The following is a 12,752-nucleotide window of genomic DNA, read 5'->3' on the forward strand; positions in this document are numbered from 1 at the left end:
TAATATTTTCTCCTAAATCAGGAAGTTATGAGCTACTTTTAGCCTTAAGATGTTTTGTGAATACGGGCCCTGAATATCATAGATTTGAGGGTGGCTTCTTTTGACTTCAGACAAAAATCAACCACCAAGAAACCACAATAACAGTGCATTAACAAGCCAAAAACCCAAGCCACCCAACAGCAACATGCTAACAATTTAGCAAATATTGGCTCAACACTGAAAACACCCTTGTGTCATGGTGGTGAGATAATATGAAACATTATCAGAGGAAATATTATTCAATATAAACACACAGTAATGCTGTAATTGAAAGCAGTAATATGATCTGATTTTGAAGGGTCAGGGTTTTGCTCATGTTCCATGTTTTTACACTCAGTAAGGGTATTTACGCAACTGTTAGAAGATAGAACACTAGAAACAACATTAAACATTTGTCATATCTCTAATCACCTTCTATTTAAATGTCTAATTTCCTTGTTTTTGTGATTTTGCTTGTGTTTTAGAGTTGTCAATTTCCAAACTAAGAATGGTGCCACACCACTATACCTTGCATGTCAGGAGGGCCACCTGGAAGTTGTCCAGTACCTAGTGAAGGACTGCGGGGCGGAGCCAAGTATCAGAGCCAATGATGGGATGACACCGTTGCACGCTGCTGCCCAGATGGGACACAACACTGTCATTGTCTGGCTGGTGAGCTAAAAACAGCTTTTATTCACAGGTTGGCCTTAATAGATGAGTACAGTACTGCAAACGTAATGTTTTATGTATGATTTAAAGCATTCGATTTCCAATATTTTTCTACGGAATGTTCCCAGGTTTGACACAAGTTAAGCTTCATCAACATAATGTTGATTGTCACAGAAAATTATTTTCACTTTCGCAAGAATGGAAGATGTACCATAAATATCACATATGCAAGTTCTCCTGCAACAACAACAACCAAATGTTACGGAAAAGCGTCCAAATTTGTGAACATTTCAAATAAAAATGATAGAAACCTAGTTGTTTTGTTAATGTTGAAAGATCTAAGGATCTGTTTCAGTAGCAACCTATGTGTGTGTAGCTCCAAGAGAGCAACCAGAAACTTGTTTGGTTTGATTTTTTGTTTGTTTGTTTGTTTTGTAATCATTAGTCATTTATATTATTTATCATTAAATTGATATCATTTTTCATTATGTTGTTTTGTAATTTTTAATTTCCTTACTCTTGCAATGCTTGCTATTGTTGTTTAATCTGTGATTGTGGCATTCCATGGAGTGTTTGTCTTCACGAATACAAGATAAGGCACAATGTCACAGTTTCAAGGTTTAATGGGATGGGATATTGATGTGAAGCAATCTGGTGTAAAAATACTGTTTCTGCTGATCAGACGCATATGCAACAAATATTGATTAATATTAATTGATCAAATCTGCTCATTGTTTTAATGTCATTATGTTATTATAATTTTGTATCTTTCCTGGCTTTCTCGTCCAACTTCTTGGCTGATAGAAGAATGTTAATACAGTTTTGGGTACCAGACAAAACACTGATTTTGGGTACCAGACAAGATTTGCTGTTAACAGTTTTTGGGTGCCAGACAAAACTTCGGTGACTGGGTTTTGGTTACCAGTCAAAACGGATCTCTCCTGGCAGGATCTGAAACGTTACATTTTGGAGAGTTTAAGTTCTTTAGAATCCTTGATTTATTCTTCATTCTGTTTAATTACTTGACATTCAATGAAACTGTCTGTTGGCCTTACTGTTAATCCCTTACTTTACTTTTTCAGTGGATAAGTAATTTAATTACAGTAACGCGTTACACCCAACACTGTTATCATGTCTGTACAAACTGCTTATTACTTTTTGTCTTGTATAGATGAGTTTCACAGAAATCAGCCTGTCTGACAGAGACAATGATGGAGCCACTGCCATGCACTTTGCTGCCAGCCGCGGCCATGCCAAGGTTCTCAGCTGGCTGCTGCTTCACGGCGGAGAGATAGTGATGGACAGCTGGGGTGGGACACCTCTTCATGACGCAGCCGAGAACGGAGAGCTGGAGGTATGTAAGAGAGACTACAGTTACAGTATGTGAATGTTTCTTACATTTCTCTTGCCTTGCAAATGCAATTGCAATAGTAATTACAGCTCTGACATCTAAAACTCATCAGTGAGAAATGATATTGTGATATGACAACCTTAGGAATATAAAACTCCATGCAGTATTTGTGAAAATCATAAATTGTGAACACTCTTTTAAGTATTTAGGGTTAAAATAGGAACATGCATTTGCAGTACATTTAACTATTTTTATTGTTATTATTGGCCATTTTTTTCTTCACTGCCAAAAGAATATTTCTTTTGAAAGACAAATGAAAAACAGTTCCTTTTTTCAGAAACAAAGAAAACACAAATTATGCATGCACAATAAGATCAGGTACATGTAAATGAAGTAAATAAGTAAATGGGGTCAACTGATTTGATATCGACTATGCAACATATTATCCTAAATAACAGAGTCATTGTGGTACAAATAATTTAATGTGATCTTCCTCTCAAACTGTTTCATCTGAGATGGAATGCCAAGATGCACAACTAAATTCAGCTAATGTTCTAAATAATCTATAATATAAAGCAAATGTCTGTTTTAATTATGTATTGTACAATTATATAAAAAGAGAAGCTATATCTTTACTATTACTTGAGTAAAATAAAAAAAAGTCTGTCTATATTTCTGGCGTGGGGATTTAATCTAACAATCATGTGTAACTAAAATTTTATATTTTGGATACTTTTAGATCTTTAGTATTCCTGCTTTATACTTCATTCTATGTAATTACTTAACATTGCACAAAACTGTTTGTTGGCATTGCAAACTAGAGGTGCATCATTTTAGCCAGGTGTGCTATATGAGCTACCATCATGAGCAGTATTTTGCAGTATATCTGTTTTAGTGATTTACTTCATAAGAGCATCTGTCTTGACTTTGACTTGGAAAAATCAAGAAAGATTCTTAAACATCACATTTGTGAACTCTTGCCATAATACATAGCTTTAATAAAATAGATTATTTATGAGAAATAAGTGACATTATAGCATTTCATATAAGGTTTGGTTAGTATACACTCTCAGCAACTCTATAGTAATTCAAAAGAAAGTTTAGTTTTGGATGTACAATATATTATGAAGAATTATTATTATGCATTTTTATGTTAATATGTTTATTTTAATAACTGTTTTAATATTTATGTTAATAACTGTTATATGCTTTATTTGTTGCATTTATTTATTCAGCAACCTGAGCCTTATTCTGTTCTTTTGTCATATCGTTCAATGGCTAAATGATGCCTGGTTTGTGATTTTCTTTTTTCCATTTCTATGATATAATGTTTATATTCGCCTTCATCCTTCACTAATCAGACAAACACTTTTATTAGAATTTACTATAATTATAATACATTCTTAATACAGAATTAAGAAAAAATGTATTCATACCATAACCTGTATGAAATTATTGTGAAAGTGCTGTAAACTTTAGAGCTGCTTGGAACTTTCCACAGTCTTACGGCACATTTACTGGTTTGTAACATTATCCATCTGAAGGCTGCTGACAGAAAGAGCGACCCACAGAAACAGTCAGAGTGTATTGTCTCTGGTTCTCCACCTGAGGGCCAAACGCATGACAGCTGTCATTAACAAAGTACCCTTTTACTGCATTCATGAACACCATACTTTACGCAACCCTCTTTCTCAAAGAGACAAATATTTACACCCTTCAGGACGAGCATACACTTTTTTCATCAGATGTTGTTTAGTCGTAAATATGTGCACAATTCTGTGTAATAGTCTGTGCAATACTGTGTTAAACTCAGAGTTTGTTCACATCCTTAACTGAATGAGCAATAGGAATAGTAATGCTTGCTTTAGCAGACAGAGGTAAATATATTTAATAAAACAGCTCCAGAGATGATCTAGTCTATGTGGTGGTTAATGTAAATGTCTGTTTCTCTGTGCAGTGCTGTCAGATTCTGGTTGTGAATGGAGTGGATCTGGGTATACGGGACCAGGATGGATTCTCAGCGGCAGACCTGGCTGAATACAACGGGCATCAGCAGTGTGCCAAGTACCTCCGCACTGTCGAAAACATGGTGAGAAACAGCACAGACACAACCATAAAGCAAGGGTTTTACAATAAAAGCAAAGTAAATTCTTATTACAAATGCTCACTTATCTCTGTTTACATTCTCAGTACTACAAAATATGTTAATTAAATGTGTGTTCTTTGTTTTTGGTAATTTGCTTTTTTGCTTTGTTTAGCCTTTTTAATATTTGCTCATAATGTGGCAAATAATGTTTGTAGTTTAATATTTTGGATTTCTTTCATTTAAAGTGGCAGGTGCACTCTGTAATTTTCTGTTTAGCTGCCTGATATCATCTTGGGCTTGAGACTTGAGACACAAAAGTAGAGAAATGCAGTCAGCGGTAATTTTTTTCCCCCCATTGTCTAATAATGGGGATTACCAAGATAAAGGAGGAAAATCTCATCTAATACTGTGTTAGTGTACATGGTTTTAACTTTATAAAGTCGACTCTACTGTATCATATTTGATTTGATTAGCAAATTTCCAAGGTTCGGCCTCTAAATTGAACATGATCAAAACTTTGCTGAAAAACTTGTACGTAATCTACTATATGCCTGCTGTTGTTTTGTCATGATTGGTGATTCATAGTTTATTTTTAGAAAGTAAAAGGACTTTGTGTATAATTTTAAAAACACCCTCCTTTTTTGTTTTAGAAAAATCATGCAAAATTTCTTAAATATGATACATCAGATTTTTGAGGATTGTTTATTCATCTCTCAGTCATCATTATTTTGCATTGCATTATATGTTTTGCCCCCACAATAAATACAGGGCTTTGATCATAAAACTATGCATTGAAATATCATCTAAGACATAAGAAGAGTTATTGAGTGATGACTGATATTTATGCATTTTATGTTAGTCGCCTGCTACAGTGTTAGCTAGATCTATGATTTCATATTTCAGGCTTTACTTTACAGGTTAATCCATTTTTACAGTACTGTTAAGTTCCTAATGGGTACAATTTTAATGAGGAAAAATAACTAAGTGCATCTTTAATTAGGTTCAGTAGATTGTTAGTATGAAGAGAATTGCATGCCCCCGCTGTAGTGATGTGGTTTCACACCCCCTCATCAGCTGCAGTCACATTTGTTACTACTGCCTATAATTAACTTGTGTAATTAAAGGAATTCCCTACCTTATGCTGCATTCACGTGCTAATGGAATTATCGTAAATGAGTTTCCTTGTCGGAAATTGGCCATATAAGGTCTCTCTAAGACCGTTCATGTCCAATTTCCAACTAGGAAGCTCGTATTTATGATAATTCCGATAGCATATGAATACAGCACTAAATCACAAAAGCAAAAACGCAAAAATGAAAAAGCAATAAAAAAAAAAAAAAGGGATTGGTCACCCAAAAATGAAAATGTTGTCATCATTTACTGACCCTCACGTTATTCAAAACATGTATTGTTACGGGGCATGAGTCATGGGGATCCATTTGCAAGCTTTTATTGACAAACATAGTCAGTTCACAGGCTAGGTCAACAACAGCAGACAGGGTTGGCACAGGCAAGACACAAGGGTATACCTAGGGCAAGCGTGGGTCGACGATCGGCGTACAGTATCCAAAGGGCTAGACAGAGGGGTAATCCAGTAGTGGGAGAAATAATCCAATCGAGGTGCGAACAGAGTCCAAACGGCAAGGCAAAAGGGTTAATCCAGGAAACGCGGACAGGAATCAAAATACAGGTAAACAGGCTAGGCAAGACTAGGATAGGAACTAGGAATGGCTTGGTAAAGTAGCAATCGACAGGGACTGTGATAAATGCTAAACAATACTCAGCAGTGACAGAGAGGAAGTCCAAGGCTTATAAAGTGTGTGTGATTGGGTGATAGTTCTCAGCTGTGAGTGTGATTAGTGTAATCAGCTGTGTGGGTGTCGTCAGTGCAATGGATGATGGGAAATGGAGTCCAATGTGCTGTGTAGTGTGAAAGTCCATGTGGTGAGCGGGTGACCTCTGGTGGTGAACAAATGGAAGTTCATGGCCAGGATTCGTGACATGTATGAGTTTCTTTCTTTTGCTGAACACAAACGAATATATTTTGAAGAATGTTGGGAACCAAACAGTTAACAATAGCCATTGTCTTCCATAGTATTTTTTTCATACTCTGGATGTCAATGGCTACTGTCAAATTTGGTTACCAACATTCTTCAAAAAAATACATTTTGGTTACTTTATTTTAAGGTGTCCTTGTTACAGTGTGCATAATTTATTGTTATTATAATAGTAAGTGCATGTAACGTGTAACAAGGACACCTTAAAATAAAGTGTTACCTAATTGTTTGGTGTTCTATAGCTGAAAGAATTTCATACAGGTTTTGAACAGCACAAGGGTTAGTAAATGATGACAACATTGTCATTTTTAGGTAAACTGTCCCTTTAAGGTCAACATGCCAAAATAAGAGTCACTTTTCTACACCTGTCAATAACACTAGCTTTCGTCTCAGAGTGTGGAGCACCGAGTCTTGTCCCGGGACCCTTCGGCAGATCTGGAGTATAAGCAGCCAGACTCAGGCCTCTCCTCTCCGAATGCTACCCTGCCCACCCCAGCCCCCACCGCGGCCCATTTCGACATCTGCTCACCCTCCAGCTCGCTGTCCAATTACGACTCGGCAAACTCCAGCCAAACAAGTACTGGAGAGAAGAGGAACGGCACGCCTCCCTCACGAGTACCGACAGGTCCGTATAATTGTATTTGGGATACGTTTTTATGCTAATATATATGTATCACCAATTCTTGAGAAGTGGGACTAAACAGGGTGCAAAATTGAAAAAATAAAACCTTGCACTCAGACAAATGAAACTATTTGTTTTAAGAATATTTTACTTACCCCACTGGCAGGTAATTTGACTTGTTTTAAGCAAAATGCACTTAATTTAGTTTTTTCCCCCCCGCTGGAAACAAGACTAAATATCTTTAGTCATTTTGCTTATCTAGTAAATTTTTTTTAGATATATTGACTAGAAACTAAAAACATACTAAGTAAGATATGCCAATTTTGCCAGGGCACTTTCACATGTGACCAACAATTCCACAGCAAATATAAAATATCATATATAAAATATTAATCTGACGGACCTGACAGAGTTCACACATTTGATGATCATTTTAATCAGATAAATTGAATCAATCAATTACTGTATTAACACAAACACAACAGTGTGTTATTGTTTATAAAGCTTTTATTGAAGATTCACATTTTGATATATCATTGGAACAGAAATGATCTATTTTCTCTCATCTCAGAACAGTCTGTCTCAGTCTGCTGTGCATCTGCTATGGTAACAAGGTAAAATTATAAAACAAATCGTTGTTACCGCTATCCATTTACAACCACCAGGATCTTAATATTCAAATTTAAACATCTTAACAAATTATCCCAAAATAATCAGAACACATACGAATCATCAGAGTACAAACTAATTGTATTATGTATAGATATGTTTTATGCAGTATTATGTTTTTCCTCAGCCTAATGTTCCCTCAACCCTAACCCTGCTAGAAGTGATGACTATCAATCCACAAAGCAATATATGCTGTCAGGTCACATATTTAGTATTTATACATTATTAGAGAAAATTACACAATTTTCTTGTGAGAGAGAAAATCTTACGGTGGTGACATCTGACGGTGTTACCAAATTTGGCATTTCTTTCAGAAAACAAATGGAGTTCATGTAGTTTGTTTTTCTGTTGCTAGATGCTAATAGAACCTGCTTCAAGAGAATAGTATTATCTAAATATTTCAAATAATTTCCTCAGAAATTGGAAGATGGTGTTGACATATCATGGTTGTGACACAGGAAATATTAATATTAGGATTACATTTTAATGAATGTCTGACGGTGTTGACAAACTTGGGGACACAACTTTGAAACCTTATGAAACATGCATGTGTCATTGAAAAACAACCTTGCTTTGATTTCAGATATTATTAAGTTGCTTTTGATAAAACAAGCTCTTTTTCATCATTAAAAAAAAAGTCAGTGTTGGCTGAATCTGGTGCATTTTACATATTGTACATATTATTAATGTGCGTTGCCCCTGATTAAATAAATGAAATGAAAATTAATTAAAATAAAATCTCCTAATTAACTACAAAATGTTCTCTTCCTGCATTCCTGTGTGTTTTGATCTCCCCCCTTTAAACTGACAATAGCCACGTCCTCGAGCGCATACGTTTGCTCAATGCAGTGTGATTGAAGCATTATATTAACAATGGTGGGAAAAGTTGAGCTCGCTGAAGCAGAACTCATTCAGAACAATGTTGCCATAGCATTGTCCAGGCAACCTGCTGTGAGGCTTCCCAGTAATGTCCTCTAGTGGACACATTTCGGACATTCATATACAACAGAGCTGTACATCATTATACTTTCACTACCAGTCAAAAATGCGGACCCACCTGACTGAAATATGTTATGATTTTAATCTTTCAATGATCATAAAAACTTTTTTCTAACATTTTTCATAATTTCCATACTTCCATTTGTGTTTATAGTTTTGAAGACTTAGGATTGTTATTCTTAATTGTGGATCAGTGGTAATAATAACAAATGAGGTGTGCCCGGACTTTTGATTATTATAGTGTATATGACCTCATGATTGGAGCAGCACTTGTGAATGCCATTCATAAATATAGAATACATTTAGCTGGTCTTTAAAATAAAAGTTTGAAACACTCCAAAACCTACACGAATGAATGAATGAATGAATGAATGAATGAATTAATGAAATGCACTTTTATTAAACAAGAACTGAAAAAAAGCTGGTTAATGAAAAAAGTAGAAAAATAACTACATTGAATGCAAGCAAATTTATTGACAAGATTGTAAAAGACATGTGGAATCTCATTTTTACATTTTTTCAACATTTTTAAAAACATAATTATGGTAATAACATAACACACAATATACGGTAACACCTGAAATTTGAAATGGCCAGAATGCAGCATTTCACTCACAGTGTAGTACCCTCCCCCCCCAATCAATCAATCAATCTATCTATCTATCTATCTATCTATCTATCTATCTATCTATATGACTGGGTGATGTTTGTCTTAATAAATGATTAAAGAAATGTGTTTTATTGCAGGAGGTGAAGATTCGGCCATTACGGACATGCAGGCCTATATGGACATGCTGAACCCTGATGTAGCAGACGCTTCCCAGAATGCAAAGGAACATCCAGCACACATGCCGCCCCCTCCAACATTTCCCCCTCCCCCTCCTCCCTCAGCCTCCTCCCACACCCCCCCTCCTCCACCTGCCTACCCCCCACCCAAACCACCGGAGGAGGAGGTGTCCGCCGAGTACCTGAAGGTGAAGAGGAATCTTCGCCGAGTGGACAATGATGTAGTCAAAAAAGAGGTATGCTATATATTTTCTTTAAAAAAAAAACATCAGTCATAAAGTTGTAATATCCTGCATGATTTTCTTTCATCTTATAAAAATATAAGAGTTCTATTCCACTTACTAAAGTATAAAATGTACTTTTAGAATTTCCTCCCCAGTACCCAACGACTCATTCCTGAAATCTGTGACTGCTGTATAAATGTTTGTGACTCAAGTTCATATCTCTTAACTCTGAGGTTTTTTTTTTTGCAAGTATACTTATAAAAGATCAACAAATACATTTAGACTCAAAAAGGCAATTTGGCCCAAAGAACCCGAACTTTCCAATTTTGAATGTTATGATCTCTTTTTCTATTTGTGGTCTCCTTCACTTTTTTAATGAACACACAGCTCTGCTATTGTTACATTCACAATAATTATGCCTTGTACAGGCAGAAAACAGAAGTCCACAATAAAATATACAGTATTGGAAAATTTGGTAACACTTTACTTCGATAGTCCACTTTAGACATTCTACTAACAGTAAGTAACTTTGCAACTACATGCCAACTAGCAGTCATTAGAGAATTAGTAGACTTTTGATGGATCCACAACATACTGACTATCAGAAATTTTTCAAAGTATGTCAACATTCTACTAACCCTAAACTTATCCTAACAGTCTATTCTGAGAGTTAGTAGACATGTAGAAACATATTATCCTTGATTCCAGTTTAAAATGCAATGTTTTTGCTGTCCACCCTTCTGAAATGCCAGGATTTTAAAGCACCCCGTTCATGATGTCACGTTTGTCCTCTACACTCCCCTTAACATGTGTATGTAAATCAAGGTAGTGTGCTCTTAATAAGCCATGTCTGTCAATCAATCACTAGAGCAAGATCTGGAATAAAAAAGTCTGACGTTTTCTGTCCCTGGATGTAGACAAACTGAGCCTTCAAAAACTATGCATACCCTTCGAAAAGATGCATCTATTAGTAATGCATGGCTGAAGTTTATCTTTTATTATTATTATTATTATTTTTTTTTTTTTTTGCACGAGTGATTTAACAAAAATGTTTTGTTTGTATCACTTTGCAACACACTCTTAATTATTCTTAACATGATATTATATAGTTTATCATATAGCTGTAAGTTTTATAATGTAGCAATAAGATATTCCATTAGATATATATGTTATAATAATAATATTATATTTATACAGATAATAGACAGTTGTGGTTGCATTGGTTCATTTCCTTTTGCATGACTCGGATCTGACTCGGGCTCAAACATACACCACTGTTACAATGCTGGCCATCTCCTGCTGTGGAGGAGAGCGCGGATATGGTGCAATTAACTTAATTGACAGCATTGGTGCTTACTTGTGTTTGTGAGAGAGGTAACACCCCTTGAAACAAAACATGAATATGGAAAATAATCATTTTGATGCAAAAAAACGTTTATAAACAGATCTGAACATGCATTTCATGACCCTTTAAAAAGATCATAGTTTATTTTGTTTAGCGCTGAATTCTGAGCACCATAAATGCAGCACACATGGCCTCTAGTGAGTCATCATCTGCTGTGTTGCTGTTGACCAAACAGATACGAAGCCATGACGACTAAAGACCTGAAACACAATGTTTATTCACCGAACATAAAGGAATCATATCGTATTAATGGATAGTTTAGAATAAAAGCCTAAAAGCCTTTACAGGACATGCTGTACAATAGTGAACAAGAGTGGATGAATTTATAATCCTGTATGCCTATATCCAGGACTCGTGCATCTTATTGTGTGTCATGCGTGTGAGGCCCACCACAACACAAAGACAGTCCAGCTGAAATGCTCATAGGCAACTCCACATGGCATGCAAAATAGCACTACTCATGACATAACTCACAGAATTGATTACGGTAGAGTACTTGCTTTGTCAAATACATATCGCCCTGTGTGAGTATCTGCCTGTATACGGTAGACTCTGCTCACATAGGGTGTGCTTGATTAATTTTATCATTGCAACATGCAAACTATATTATCTTCCAGCACTGATCTGCTAAATTAGACTATACGGCATGTCGCTATTAAGTTATTATAAACATTAGCATCATTTTCTATAAAGCTGCTTTGAAACAACTTGTATATTTATAATCTACTTTTGACTTATCCTTCATCATTAAGTATTTATTTCATTTTTGGTAACACTTTAGTTTAGAGACCAATTCTCGCTATTAACTAGTTTCTTATAAGCATGCATATTACTTGGCTGTTTATTAGTATTTATAAAGTATATATTAATGCCTTATTCTGCATCCCTAATCCTACCCCATACTTAAATTTAACAACTACTTTACTAAGTATTAATATGCAGCAAATTAGGAGTTTGTTTAGGAAAAAGTGAGATCTGGTCCCCAAACTAAAGTGTGACCTTAATTTATTTTTAATTTTTTTAGCTTTTCACAATGCATTCTGTAAAATACGCCACAATACAGAAGTAAAGTTGTCTTTAAAATGACTAGGTATTCGGTTTTAGAACAGAACTAAAGATTTCAGATTTTCATTTTGTGAAATTTCAACCACCGTTAATGACTGAACGTCTTAAAAAGTTCAAATAAGTGCATTCAGGCAATATGATATGATGATTATACAGCTCACTTAATTACAAAGACCAGCTTGCATCCCATCTGAGTCCTGTGTAACTAAATATTCCATAGAGCTTTAATCATTCTGTGTATAGGCCTATAATAGCAAAACATTCCCTGTGGATTTAACACTGAAACGTCTCATTAACACACACTTACCGTCAGCTCATCCTGTTTTAATTGGCATGGAATACATATGTAGGTGTAAAATAACACCTCGGTTAGCTTTGACAGTAAAGCAGCACAATATGGTCTAATTAATCGTACATGAACTTAATCACAGCGGTTTTTCATAAGTAGCACACAGTGGAGCACAGCGGCCATTAGAAAGAATCAGACCAGCAATGTTTCTTCTGTTGTCTGGCCAACAAACCTCAATCTGTGCATTAAAAAACAGCCCTGTGCACGCTAATCACAGTCCAGAGCAGGTGTACACACTCAAATAGACAAAAACACAATGCTACTTTTGTGTTCCCGTTAATGAGGGCTTCCATTAGCCGAGCTGACCTCCCAAAAGCTCTAATGATGTGCTGCATGATGGACTTGACATTAATTTAACTAATTAAACTGTCAGATATGCAGCACATCCCAACACACACATTCTCTGATCATTACAGGGAGTTCAGCTGTGTTGCAGTACTATTGTTGGAGTA

At 35.6% G+C, this 12,752-nt stretch overlaps 1 protein-coding gene across 2 annotated transcripts in view; it reads left to right on the top strand.

Annotated features, from left to right (window-relative positions):
- LOC306849435 (espin-like) overlaps window positions 1-12,752 on the top strand; it is an 88,183-nt gene that overhangs the window by 35,153 nt on the left and 40,278 nt on the right. For both annotated transcript variants that reach the window (XM_079384452.1, XM_079384453.1), the window contains exons 3-7: window positions 504-690; window positions 1,859-2,041; window positions 3,996-4,127; window positions 6,575-6,806; window positions 9,219-9,493. In XM_079384452.1, coding sequence (XP_079240578.1) covers window positions 504-690; window positions 1,859-2,041; window positions 3,996-4,127; window positions 6,575-6,806; window positions 9,219-9,493 — 1,009 coding nt within the window. The remainder of the gene's footprint in view (window positions 1-503; window positions 691-1,858; window positions 2,042-3,995; window positions 4,128-6,574; window positions 6,807-9,218; window positions 9,494-12,752) is intronic.

Source organism: Barbus barbus (assembly GCF_936440315.1).
Source record: "Barbus barbus genome assembly, chromosome: 29".
NCBI classification, from domain to species: domain Eukaryota; kingdom Metazoa; phylum Chordata; class Actinopteri; order Cypriniformes; family Cyprinidae; genus Barbus; species Barbus barbus.